This window comes from Passer domesticus, chromosome 4, assembly GCF_036417665.1.
Source record: "Passer domesticus isolate bPasDom1 chromosome 4, bPasDom1.hap1, whole genome shotgun sequence".
Classification (NCBI taxonomy): Eukaryota; Metazoa; Chordata; class Aves; order Passeriformes; family Passeridae; genus Passer; species Passer domesticus.
In genome coordinates this window covers 52,170,431-52,182,983 of record NC_087477.1, presented here as the reverse complement: position 1 = coordinate 52,182,983, position 12,553 = coordinate 52,170,431, and the positions used below count along the sequence as shown (strand labels likewise).

Here is a 12,553-nt window from a genome sequence, read left to right as displayed (position 1 = left end):
CAAGAAGAAAGAGATTGAGAGAACTCAAAAGAAAAGGCTTCAGGTTTCCCTAAGCAAGCAAGCAACCAAAGTATATAACTATTTCAGTGTATGCACAGCCATGTTGGTAAATTTATTTACTGTCTTTGCTTACTTTCACATAGCTGGCAGAACAGGGTTAGGTTTTATGTGCTTATTAGGATGAGAGACAAGAAAAAAGATGCTAAATAAAAGTACTTGGGATTTCCCATTCCTTGTCCTCATTCATCACTTCTGTGACAGCTGGGCTAAAAATACTTTGCTAAACATCAGGACCTATGGGCATAGAAGGAAGTTGCTTATAAATGCAAGCTCAGCCATCTCCACACAAAACCACAGGCAATTATCAAAGCCCCAGCATCACTGAATGCTCAAAACCCTTCTCTCTTTAAGTAGCAGCTACAGTGAACAGGAGTGTCAGAGCCATGGGCTCCTTCCCTGCAGTTTAGGATAGTATAGTAAGTAGAGGCCATTTTCTTCATATCCATTCTGCAAAGCACAGCTGAATAAATTGCTTTTTTAAGCATTTACCTGAGGTCTTGCTTGATGCCCTGAGGAAGACAGATGTGACCTGGTGTTCCAGTACAGTTAGGGGTTTTGTGTCATCTCTTTGAGCCCTCAAATCATAGAGATGCTGGACAGAATAGCACAGTCTTAAAAAAAAACAGGATCAGCAGACAAAAGGAGGAAGAGAACAGAAAGGACTAAAATATGGCGTAGTATTTGCATTCCTAAACATTTTTAAAATTAAAGACTGCAACAGCATGGCTTAAAGGGAAGTGCTGACAGGAGCACTGCACCTATCCTGAAGCAGCTGACCACCTTTTCTTCTGTAAGTTCTTTCTGATGAGCAAGGAAAGTGAAAAAGGGAAAGTAATAGAAAAGTGGAAGACACTCTAAGATTAGAATGACGTTTTGAGAGGGCAGGATGAGAAATGGGCCAGAAGAACTCTCATGTCAAGTATAACACGTAGGGGAAAAAAAACCCAACCTGAAGGAAAGTAAATGTCAAAAAGAAGCTGAAGATAAGGGGATTCATTAGAAGGAAGATATTATAGAAAGTAAGTTATGAAGAAAACAACAGACTAAAGAAACAGTTGAGAGGCTGATGGAGAAAATATCTGGAGAGATCTTTAAAAAAGTTTTATCTTACAAATGTAAGATACCCATAGATACTGAGGGATATAAATCTACTCAGTGGTCTCAGCAGAAATGTGTGAACTAATGGCAAGAGAGTACTTCTTCAGGCAAGCAGTGGCCCGAGACATTTTCAGTATGTTACAGGCCAGGTTTGATCAAAAAGATGTCACTTGATCAAGATCTTCAGTTTACCTGTCAGCAGAGCAAGTATAAAAAGAATTCAAGCCAGGCTTGCAAGCAAGCTTTAAAGTGCATGGTGTGGTAACTTTAGACAACAGTAGTTTCTTTCTAATTAATGATTAGGCCAATTTAGCACCTCAAATACGAGCACACCATAAGGAGAGAAACAAAAACAAAGCACTCTGTGAGAGGGAAATAGTGCTTGCAAACTTCTTGAGTAATACTGAAGAGGCCTTGAAAGTCTGAGTCTACCAAAACCCGAAACTGACTTTGGCTGTGCAAAGCACTAGTGCTGGCATAAAGCCCTAACCAAACCCTGTCTGGTTTTGGGATTTTTTTGCCCCTGTAATTCAAAATGCACAATTGCATGAATATGGATTACGGTGGAAACAGATGGATGAAGGGGAATGAGCTAAGACTAGGAGCAGTGTGGTATTAGTATGTGTCACTAGCAGGTGACAAGCCAAGGTGCTTAAGACAGCACCTATTTTCAAGAGATGCTGCTCTGTTTTTTGTCTTATAAATCTTGTAAATTCTCACAGCGGACCTTGGCAAGCAACAGTTCTTATGGCACAGCTCTAGCAAATCTCCTGGACCCTAAACTTTCCCCAAACCTTCTTCCAAGTGGTGGCAGAAGGTTGGAAAATGGCACTTGCATGTTACATTGTCCACTTGGGCCTTTCCAATTAGCAGCTATCAGTTTTCTTGAAGAATGTTAAAAAAACTTCTTGCTACAACCCTCTCTCTTGGGTGCACCAGGTCCTCTTTAGCTCATGAGGATGGAGAGGAGAGGAAAAGAGGGACCTGACACCCGTTGCCCATGGCATCAGGAGGTCCTAATGGACTTCTCGTTTCTTGGAGCTTGGGTGCATGTCAGCTGGACACTCACATTCAGTGGAGATCACACTCCCCCTGCAGCTGTCAACTTCATGTCAAGTCCAAGCCAGAAAAACAGGTGTAATTTCTCCCTTGCACTCTTAATGGCCCAAGGAGCTTTTATAAAACATAGGGGAACACAGTGAGTTGTTACAGTGTTTGTTTATCTGAGATTTCTGGTTTGCCGAGCAAGGTTTTAAGTGAGGGAGAAAAACAGCATGTTAAATGGAAATATAAGTATACTCTCTAAAAATCACCGATGAGGGCAAAGAATCCACTTAGAACATATAACCAAATGTTATTTAATATCTTAAAAAGTAACACAATCCAAAATGGATATTTCACACAACACTACATAAACAACATGAACACAATATTACCATATGGAGGGACTTTCAAATATAGACTTACAAAAATCCCTGTCCTTTTTTTTCCTTTAAATTATTATACTAAGCATGACAAGTAATCATCATTTACAATATGGTACACTGACACAATAAAAACCATGTTACAAATGTGCTGTTATAAATCAGTAACGTTAGGGAAGACATTTCATGAACTGCAATTATTTCATATGAAATACTATACAATATAAACAGAACATCCATCTTGGATGACCTTTACAGCAACCAGAGACCAAGTAATTTTTTAATTTTTTTTTCAGTGCAAACACATTTATACAAGGCAGTCTTGGCTGCAAAACTCCCTTCTAACATACAGTAAGTCCCACTTGCATTTATTAACTCATTTAAACCTAATGCAACAGCCACATTCAGTCACTCACAGAAAATTACCTGCAGAATTATGATCCCTTTAAACTTAAAATCTCCTCCACACATAAAAGTAACATCTGTGCCAATTACTCCAAGGGCCCTTTCATACATCTGGGTGGGTATCCTTTGGGTGGCTCTAACCGATATGCAACCCGAGGGCAGTGCACCACATGGAAAATCACCCTTGCCAGGGGGGCACGCTGGCGGCCGCACGGATCCCGGCTGGGGGGCTGTGCATTCCTGCAGGGATTCAGCCAGGCTGCCCTTCCAAAGCCAGTGCAGATCCCGGCCGGGGGGCTGTGCATTCCTGCAGGGATTCAGCCAGGCTGCCCTTCCAAAGCCAGGGGCGGATCCCGGCCGGGTGGCTGTGCATTCCTGCAGGGATTCAGCCCAGGCTGCCCTTCCAAAGCCAGGGCGGATCCCGGCCGGGGGGCTGTGCATTCCTGCAGGGATTCAGCCCAGGCTGCCCTTCCAAAGCCAGTGCAGATCCCGGCCGGGGGGCTGTGCATTCCTGCAGGGATTCAGCCAGGCTGCCCTTCCAAAGCCGGGTGTGTGGCCTTCTGCTCCTTCTCTGCGTTGAGTGTCTCGGGGCGGGGGGAGGAACACGGAAACCCTCAGCTCAGAACTGAGCTTCAATGGAGTTAACGACCCATTCCCATCTCTCTCAGATCCTCAGAGATCAGGGGAGTTATGCCAGATTTACACCTGCATAACTGGAACCAATGTTTAGAGCGCCACTATAAAAGACGTGTGATAGTCCCGTTTTCTTCTAGCACCAGCTCGGCTTTTGGTGGGTCCTCTGCATGTGTCTCATGCAGTAATGATGCACTTTACTTATGCTGGGGGGAACATTTTAGATATATAGCCTTTCTTTTAAAGAATTTCGTAAAAAATAGAACTTTTCTCTCTAATACTGTACAGCTTTCTTCAGAAGAGCAAAGAGAATTGTAAACTGTGGGTATGTCACCAGATTAGGAGTGCTACTTGCTTTCTCAGCACAACAATTTGAACAATTGTTTGGGAAAAGCACTACAAAATGTATTTGAAAAACAAATTTTAAATTAACATGACTGTTTCTAAAACCACTGCTGCCAGTACTCATATGACTGCAAAATTGTTTTTGGAACTGCTAATCCAAGAGTGTCTACAGGGCTGTAAAGGAGTTTCTTGCTTAAACAAATGGAACGTGTCAAAAGAATAATTTCAGAATATAAACATTAAGCACTTTGGTTAACTGTTAAACTTACTTCGGTAACTTTAAAAAAGCAACTAGTTAATGAGTTAGTCGGCAGACTCAGCCTTTGCTTTTTCCAATGGGCCCAGACAAAAAGTAGGGTCAGTGAACTCTGCCTACCTCACAGGCAAGTGCTTCGAGACCCTTAGGCAAAAAGGTGTGATATAAGTGCAAAGAATTATCTGTGTTCATGATGGTCTCTGCATACTGGTTTGTTTGTTCTCTTTCCTAACAATGACTACTGCTGGCAAGCACTTCAGCCACGGTTTTCATTAAAATATTTGTTTTCCAATACATTTTTATTTTTAAAGTTGAGTGAATGTTGTTTCGCATATAACAGTCATTTTACAGTGGTGCTGGGAGTCAAATGGCTAATGATTTCTTCTAAATTTTAACTGAAATACTTGAAATGGCAAAATTAGCTCAACTGATGATTGTATATCAATTTGCATCAGGATAATGGTACTAGGTTTCCTGAAAGGTGTTCATAAATCGGGATTTGTATACAATGTGATCTGGTAAGGTTCAACTGCCACTTTCTTCCTTTGGTTTTTGGAAAAATCTTTCTTTCTTCCCTCTTGAAAGGTGGCTTGTTGCAGCTGGCTTCTTTTCAAAAGCCAGCTTAATTTCTCTTGGAAACTTGCCCATGTTCTTTGAACAATAGGCACATACCTCAAGCAGGGACCCTAATACTGCTCCCAGCAACGCCAGTGAAAGGCTGTTGGTAATTTCTATAGGAGCAAATGTTTTAGATGCACCCAATCTAGAGATCAGAGTGTGCATCATTAAAGGAAGAGCTGTTTTAACACCCTTGCCAGTTCAGAGAAACCATGATGTACTAATGTTGACAAAGATGGAGGCAGAATAGGGCCCTAAGTATCTGAAGGCTGCCAAGAAAATACCCAGAGTGTCTTCTGTTAAACCCCAAACTGTCAATCATATTTCACAGACGGTAGATGTTTCTAATTTGCTAAATTACAAATACATTTTCAAGTTCTACCAGGCAGAAATTTTAGCAGTAACTGGGGAGAGGATGGAAGGTTTCAGCCTCCCTTTCACTTTTATCCCAATTATGCAGCCTTGTCAAAGTCTTTAAGTGACTCATCTGAAAGCCATCTTTTTAACATTGTAGAAGGAAATTGTGGCAATGGAAACATGATGACTTCATATGCAAGCTTTGACACACAAGAGAACGCCATGACCTAATGCTTCAAAGTTTCTAACCTTGCTTTGTACAATACACTTTTCATGTTGCTGCATTTCATCAAATTCATGGAGGTAGTTATATGTGTAAAAAAAATTACCATAAAAGTAACATGTTGTATTATAATAATACATATTAAGTGTGCAAAATGCCGACAGATTTGTGTTGACCCTTTACAGTTGAACACAACACAGATTCAACCTAATCTAACTCTGTAAACCTTTAAATTGATACATTAGAATGATAGATAAGCAACCACATAATACAAGGCTATGATTTCATCAAAGGATTAGGGTGACATAAAGCACTCAAGCTCCACTCTCGTGGTTTTGTTACCAGAACCTCAAGATGGAATTTTCTTATTTTCCATTGCTGATTTTAAAAGGAAAAAAAATCAAGATTAGAACGTTTCTATTTGAAACTTCTGTTTACATTCCATATTCCAAGAGTCACATTAATATTGGTACAATGCCATGTCAACATTAATATGACATTTATGCTGTCTGCTGGTCTCTGGGAACTTCAGGAAATAACATACTATACAGTTTATAGGTATGTACTATCACATTTTGTTGGAATTATGTCTTCTGTACAACCAGCTGCCTGCACAAAATCTGATTAGCTTATGACAAACAATTATTTCTCCAAAGGTGAAACCTGTTTCTGCTCTTCACATTTTAATACTGCCATTAGTACTTCAGATCATCACTGTAAATTTTTTTACCATTTTGACATTTCTATTTACTGAATTGATACATGCTACTGATGTCAGAGCTCATCTCAGAAACAAAATCACAGTCAGCCACTGCATAGTATATGACAATTCCCCACAAGAACTCTGACTCTACAGTTCGCATGGAATAAGTACGGCTGGAGTTACGTAGCGAATAATAAGATGCGTCATGCAAAGCATTATATGGTAATTAGAGCACATCTTGGAAGGTATGATAAGGCAGAAGGCTAAAGGCCAAGTGACTTTGATAACCAACCAAAAGCACAATAATTTCCTTTATGTGCACTGAAAGGTCTTATTGCTCCTATGAAATGGAAATTATACACTGAAATCAATGAAGACAGACCTGTGCATTGACTGTGTGTTCTTGACAGAACTGACTGTGTCCAGAGTTAGAAAGCTGTTTCATAAGTAAATGATCTATATCCGATGGTGTAACGTAAGGCTGAATTGTCAGTAAAGACTTCCAATCACAACATAAGTGAACATAAGAGAACATAAGTGAAGCTCAAATGACTTTGTATACAGAGTAATAAATGTCACCAGAACCTGATGAAAATACTGGGTTTTAATATGTACAGTTGGGTTTCATACCTATGTACGACAAGAGCTAGATGTAAATGTCCCTTTTCTATGAAACAATTTGGGCTGTTGCACATTTTAGTATCTTTGTTATTATTCCACCAATTTGTCTGTTCTGATAAAAAAGTCAGTTTGTTGCACTACCAGGTTGCATGAGTAACAGAGCAGAATGTGACCCTATACCTAAAATTACTCTTGGAGTTTAACTATCTGTAGAATTTACTCTGCAGTAATTAGCATAGTACTAATTACACTGGAGTAACAGTTTAGGGAGAGCAATTAGGATGTACTGTGCCTGCAGGACTCAGATTTCTACTGCAAACCAAGTGGACACATTGAATTTCTAGAAACCAGACATGTCCATAAAATGGTAAATTGCAAATAACATCCACTGAATAAAAAGGCCAGAAGTTTATAATTCTCTAAATTTTGTTCTCTGATAATCATTACACTGTATGCTATTTTTAATAGCCTAATTTAGGCACTCTATTTAATAAGCTACATAAAATAGATTTATGTCCTTCCACTAGAAAGAAATCAATTCTTCAGGCCATACTTGTCACTTATATAATAAAGGATATTTTTGTTCCAAGGAATTAGTTATCCTGATTTCTATATTAATGGCAAGTTGCAATACCAGAAGTGACACAAGAATTAGATTATCTTTTTAAAATAAGTGAATTATACTGAAGATATTTAATATATTTCGTGTCACTCCACATTGTGGCTCCATGACAGTTACATCTTTCCCTTCCCTCCCCACTCCCCCCTCTCTGCAAAGGCCTACCTCCTCACGGGTGACTATGGAAGGTCAAGTAGCAAGTCTCATTAAGTAAACATCTCTCGTATTTTTGAAACAAAAGGAGGAGCTGCCTCCTTCCCACCCTCCATACCTAGAAAAAAAGCAAATCAAAACAAACCCCAAACCTCCTTTTACTTGCTTAACTAGGTATTTGTAAAATTGTGTCACAAAAATGCACAGTGAAAATGACTGATTAGTATTAATAATTCACATATAGAGCTGAGGTCATGACTTGTCATGTTTGGCATTGTTTTTCCTCATGGTGATCCTGGCTGGTTACTTTCAGCAGTGGCTCAGTTTTTGAAGAAAAAAATGATGAACTCTGCAGCAGAGTTTAGCCTCTGACCAGGGGCATCACACATCTGTGGCATTTTTTAAATGAAGTTGGCAACTGCATGGACATTGAAAATGCAGATTACACTTACAGTGTCTAGACTTTCATATATGTGCTCAGTTACAATTAAGTGAAGCAAAAAGTGTACATATTATCCCTACTGCTATTCTGTTGCTACAGAGCCGCAAATGTGAAAAGCAATACCTTGAAATAAAGACTTCTTTGTTGCCCCTAGTCTACATAGCAGCACAGTTTAAGTGAACACTAAAACTGTGGTTGAGATGCTCGTTTTATTTTTCCCCGAAGATGTAAACATCAGTCCCAGTGTCGTAAACTTTGCTGTATAGGATGAGACAGACGATCTGAGGCAGGCTGACTATCAGACACTAGTGACAGAAGCTTGCAGGCAGTTACCAGGTTTCTGCAGTTTCTCAGCTTCACTCGTGGGTGGGTCTGCAGTGGCTCGGAAGCTGAATGCTGGGCCTGCGCCACCGTGTGCAGGGCTCAGAGCGGGGTTCTGACGTCTGTTGCTTTCAACAATACTTGAAGTGTTGGATGCCAGGCTCTCACGAGTACTGGAATGGAAAAGAAATATATATACACACTCATATATGACATGCCTATATATCTATCGAGCAGACAGGAAAGGAGAACAGAGTGTTTTATAATAGGTTTCCTGTGTTTGTATGTAATGTCACATCAATGAAACATCTCATTTTGACAGTACACATATGTTACTCCTAAAATGCGTCCCAGAGGTGCTCAGCAGTCATCATACCATAACACAGGTATAGACCTGTCACACAAACTGTAAGCTGAACCAGTACCAAGCATCTGGATTTTTCACTCAAGGAAATAGCTTCCATCTTGCACCTGGAATGTGCCAGTTTTACTGGTGCAGTTTTGCACAAAGTAGCTTCATCAAATCAGCTCTGTGACTAAGCAGAGTTAGGACAGCAATCGTATAACACAGCATCCTCTGTTGTCGCCTCTTCTACCTATGTTTTTGTACACAAAATATTAAATAAAATTTTTACCTTACATTAAACCCACAATGTCTAAACACAACACTTCAATTTTGCTTTGCAGCTGAGATGATTGCAACTTACCAAGACAATGAGAAATCTTAACTGCCTGGTCTGTGATCTTGCCCTGGATAACAACTACTGCTGCTATTTCATTCACAAAATGGACAATGTTCCTTTAATTTTAACATATAATTTAACCACAAGAGTGACAGGACACTTAACACTTTTAAAGATTAGGCCTTTTAATGATACATCTAATTATGAATGCAGAGAAGCTTGTATTTTAGTCTACAGCTTTTAAAAAGCTCAGCCATGACATGCTAAGGATACTTTTATCAGTACTACTGTTTCTGTTGTCGTTACACTATTAAATAATTTTTGATCTCTAAATAATGTGTGCCTGTTCAGGAACAGATTTGCTTTCAAACATCCATGTGGCCTCCTGGTCATGTATCCTTCACCTGTATCCCTACTTCTTTGTAAAATGACATCACCACTTGCTATGGAGATGTTTGCAGAATACATTCAGAGGACTGAATGCAGTTATTAAATAAGCACTAGAAACAAGGATCCTAATGACAAAAGTCTCACAGTCAGTTTAAAGTCAACCTAAATTTACCTGCTACTGAAAGGGGTAGCTCTTGCCTGCCTTGTGTGGACCTGACCCTGCCACATGTTTCTGCTGCATCCCTGACTAAGCCTTGCAGGCAGCCAGACAGATCAGGGACCGCTCTCAGTTAAATACTAGCCCTAAGAAAAAAAATAAAAATATTAGTCCTAGCATCAACGGAAGAGTAGGAATGCACAGCTTTAGATGTGGCAGAGGAGAAATGTGTCAGTGCATGGCATAAGGGAAGGAAAAAACACTGTTCCGAGTCATCAGGACAGATTTAAATAATCTTAAACGGAGTCTGGAAAATCAATGAGGCTTTTAGGAGAACCCTCAGATCTTTTAAACTGGTTGAAATGGATAGTACTGATATTCTTCTGCCAGTGATTGTGTTATTGTCCATAGTTCCAAAGAGCTATGATGGGTGACACACAGACTAAATGATTCCTGTGAGCTGCAGTGAGGTATGGTGCACTTCTCTTGCTCATTTTTTTATTCTACTCCCTCTGCTTTTTAGTGAAAATAGATGCAAATCTTACTTTTCAGAGATGATTTAGTATTGTGTCATTCTTTTTGGGACCACCAATTCCAGATCTTCAGACATGCTCAACTCTGATATTACAAAGTGACCATTACGACATGTATACACAAAAACTGCACTGAAAAATTTTGCATGCAGAGTAATGTCAAAATTAGCTTTCTTTAGGTGACAAAGGAGCAACTGTATTATATAAGCACTAAAAATAAAGGAATAAAATTAATCATGACAGTTAACATTTACTATATATAACTTGCATAAAAGCAATGCATGAAAAATTGTGAGGCTTTTTTCCCCCAGTGATGATTAATATCTTCACACAGTTTGCACACAAATACTTCAGCAGTCAAATGACCATTGCAAATCTCTTTAACTGCAGCCATTTCTTTCTGATTTTTTTTTTTTGCTGTTCTTTTTTCAATTTATCAGACTTTAAAAATATTTTTTTTCTTTTATAGTGTGAAATTGGTAATTTTGATTCCCCAAACAATGTTGCTTACTTCAGTTTGAATGAAAAGATACCACCCCACCTCAGGAAGCAGAGTTACATAACCAGTGGAAGCTAGAAGAATATACCTGAGGAACATCACCATATGCACAACCTGTTCTTATATTCTTCCCATGACATCTTTTGAAGGACAGTGTCACACCTGGCTGAATCTTACCAGATGGATGCTGGATGGCTACTCTGTATTTCCTGGAAAAGTGCTGTGGAGTACATTTTTTATTATAAGGTGGGATGATAATAATAACATGGTACTTTTAGCCAAAAGGCTGAATTCATTCTCAGTTCAATCTATTTTTGGAGACTTATGTGAAGAAGTGACCCAAACTCAGCAAAATCACCAAATTTAATAATTTTCATGCAAAGCTTATGAAAAAGCTTTGAAATATCCTATCCTATCCTAACTATATGCCAGTCTCCCAAAACAAAGTACCCAAACAAAGTACAACGTACCAAAACAGAATGTTTTGGCTTGGTTTTTTTTAAGCTTATTTTACATGACCTTGCCAAAAAATGGCATTTGTTAATAAGTAAACAGTACTTTTTTTTTTTAAGAAAAGGATGTGTGGAACACAAATGTAATTGAAAGTTGCTCATATGTTTCCCTTATGATTTAAACAAGGTGGTGGAGCAGCACTAAATCCAGTATGCTCACCACATCCTGTTCTCTTGCTAGCTAAATTTAACATAAACAGAAATTTTAGCTTTTGTGTAAATAATTAGGGAAGAAAATGCCTACCATTGCATTAATCAGAAACACAAGTTTGATATGCAGCTAGCATACAAAACAGCAGTACAAGAACTGATTTTTAATCCAGCTGATACCCTGTCCTGGAGGTGACTCTCATACTCTGGAGTGAGACAGGCTGAGCAAGAAGCAAACACCACAACATACTCCCCCACAAAAACTGACTGCAAGTATAGCACTTCAACTAGTGGAAGACATTGCATTTAAAAAAGAAAAGTACAAACAATTTCATACAACAGTTCTATGTGAGAAAGATGTCAGGCATCTGCAGAACAATCAATAACATAAATTAAAAGCCTTCTCAAGCTTCTTTTTTAGAGTGGACTCAGTGTCAATGGTATGATTTATTCAAATAATTTTTCAGGTTTTTTGCTCAGAAAAAAATATACATTTGTTAGAATACTGCTGTAGTTTGATACATCACTGCAAGCTGCATTAGGCTCTCTAATTTCTCTCTTGTCATTAACATAAGTGGGAGTAACCATCAAATCCAAAGGAATTTCTTCCAGAGTGACAGGACTTCAACTGAAATTGAAATTTAGTCCTGTGTAGAAACAAGAAATCCTTCACATGCCTGAGAGTGTTTGCTATTGATATAAAAAAATATATATACTTCTAAGGAACAAGAACACCATTTACAGGGGAAAACAAAAAAGTGACAAAAAGACCAAAAAAACCCCCATTTTTTCATATAATGTAAAATCAGTCTTGGAGGTTTTATTTTTAAACACAGGCAATAAATAATTTAAGCTTAAGTAAGCTACTCTAAGAGAACTACTACTGTAAATTATTTCTGTGTTCTTAGAGTCATTGTTCTGAACTCTGATGAGTTGCTATGCAGACCAAACAAAACAGGTCATGCTCCATTCCATCAAGGACTGCCAAAGGTCAGACAGACAAGGAAGAAGGCTAGCATAAAGGATTCTTAACCTGGAAATGAACTTTTGAAATCTCCAGGGCGGGGAATGCACCAACAACTCTCTCCTCCCTACATTTATAAGACTTCTAGCCCACTCAGACTTCCATGATGCCTGAAATCCCTGGAACAGTAATTACTAGCCAGCACCGCCACACACAAACATCTGGACTCTCTTCCCAAGTATCTTAGACAAGGCACCTCTCTCTCAACAGTGCTAAGTCACATCTGAAGTTCAAACATCCTGAGCACTTTGAATTTGTAGTGGCTATTCCAGTCTCACCAGTTTGAAATGGTGACTAGATACGCTTCCAAAATTTTTGAAGAAAGCA

General features: G+C 38.9%; 1 protein-coding gene across 20 annotated transcripts in view; it reads right to left on the bottom strand.

The window, feature by feature from the left end:
- Positions 1–2,500: 2,500 nt before the first annotated feature.
- STOX2 (storkhead box 2) overlaps positions 2,501–12,553 on the bottom strand; it is a 142,371-nt gene continuing 132,318 nt past the window's right edge. For all 20 annotated transcript variants that reach the window (XM_064417833.1, XM_064417836.1, XM_064417847.1 and 17 more), the window contains one exon: positions 2,501–8,451. In XM_064417833.1, coding sequence (XP_064273903.1) covers positions 8,256–8,451 — 196 coding nt within the window. In that variant the 3' untranslated portion in view covers positions 2,501–8,255. The remainder of the gene's footprint in view (positions 8,452–12,553) is intronic.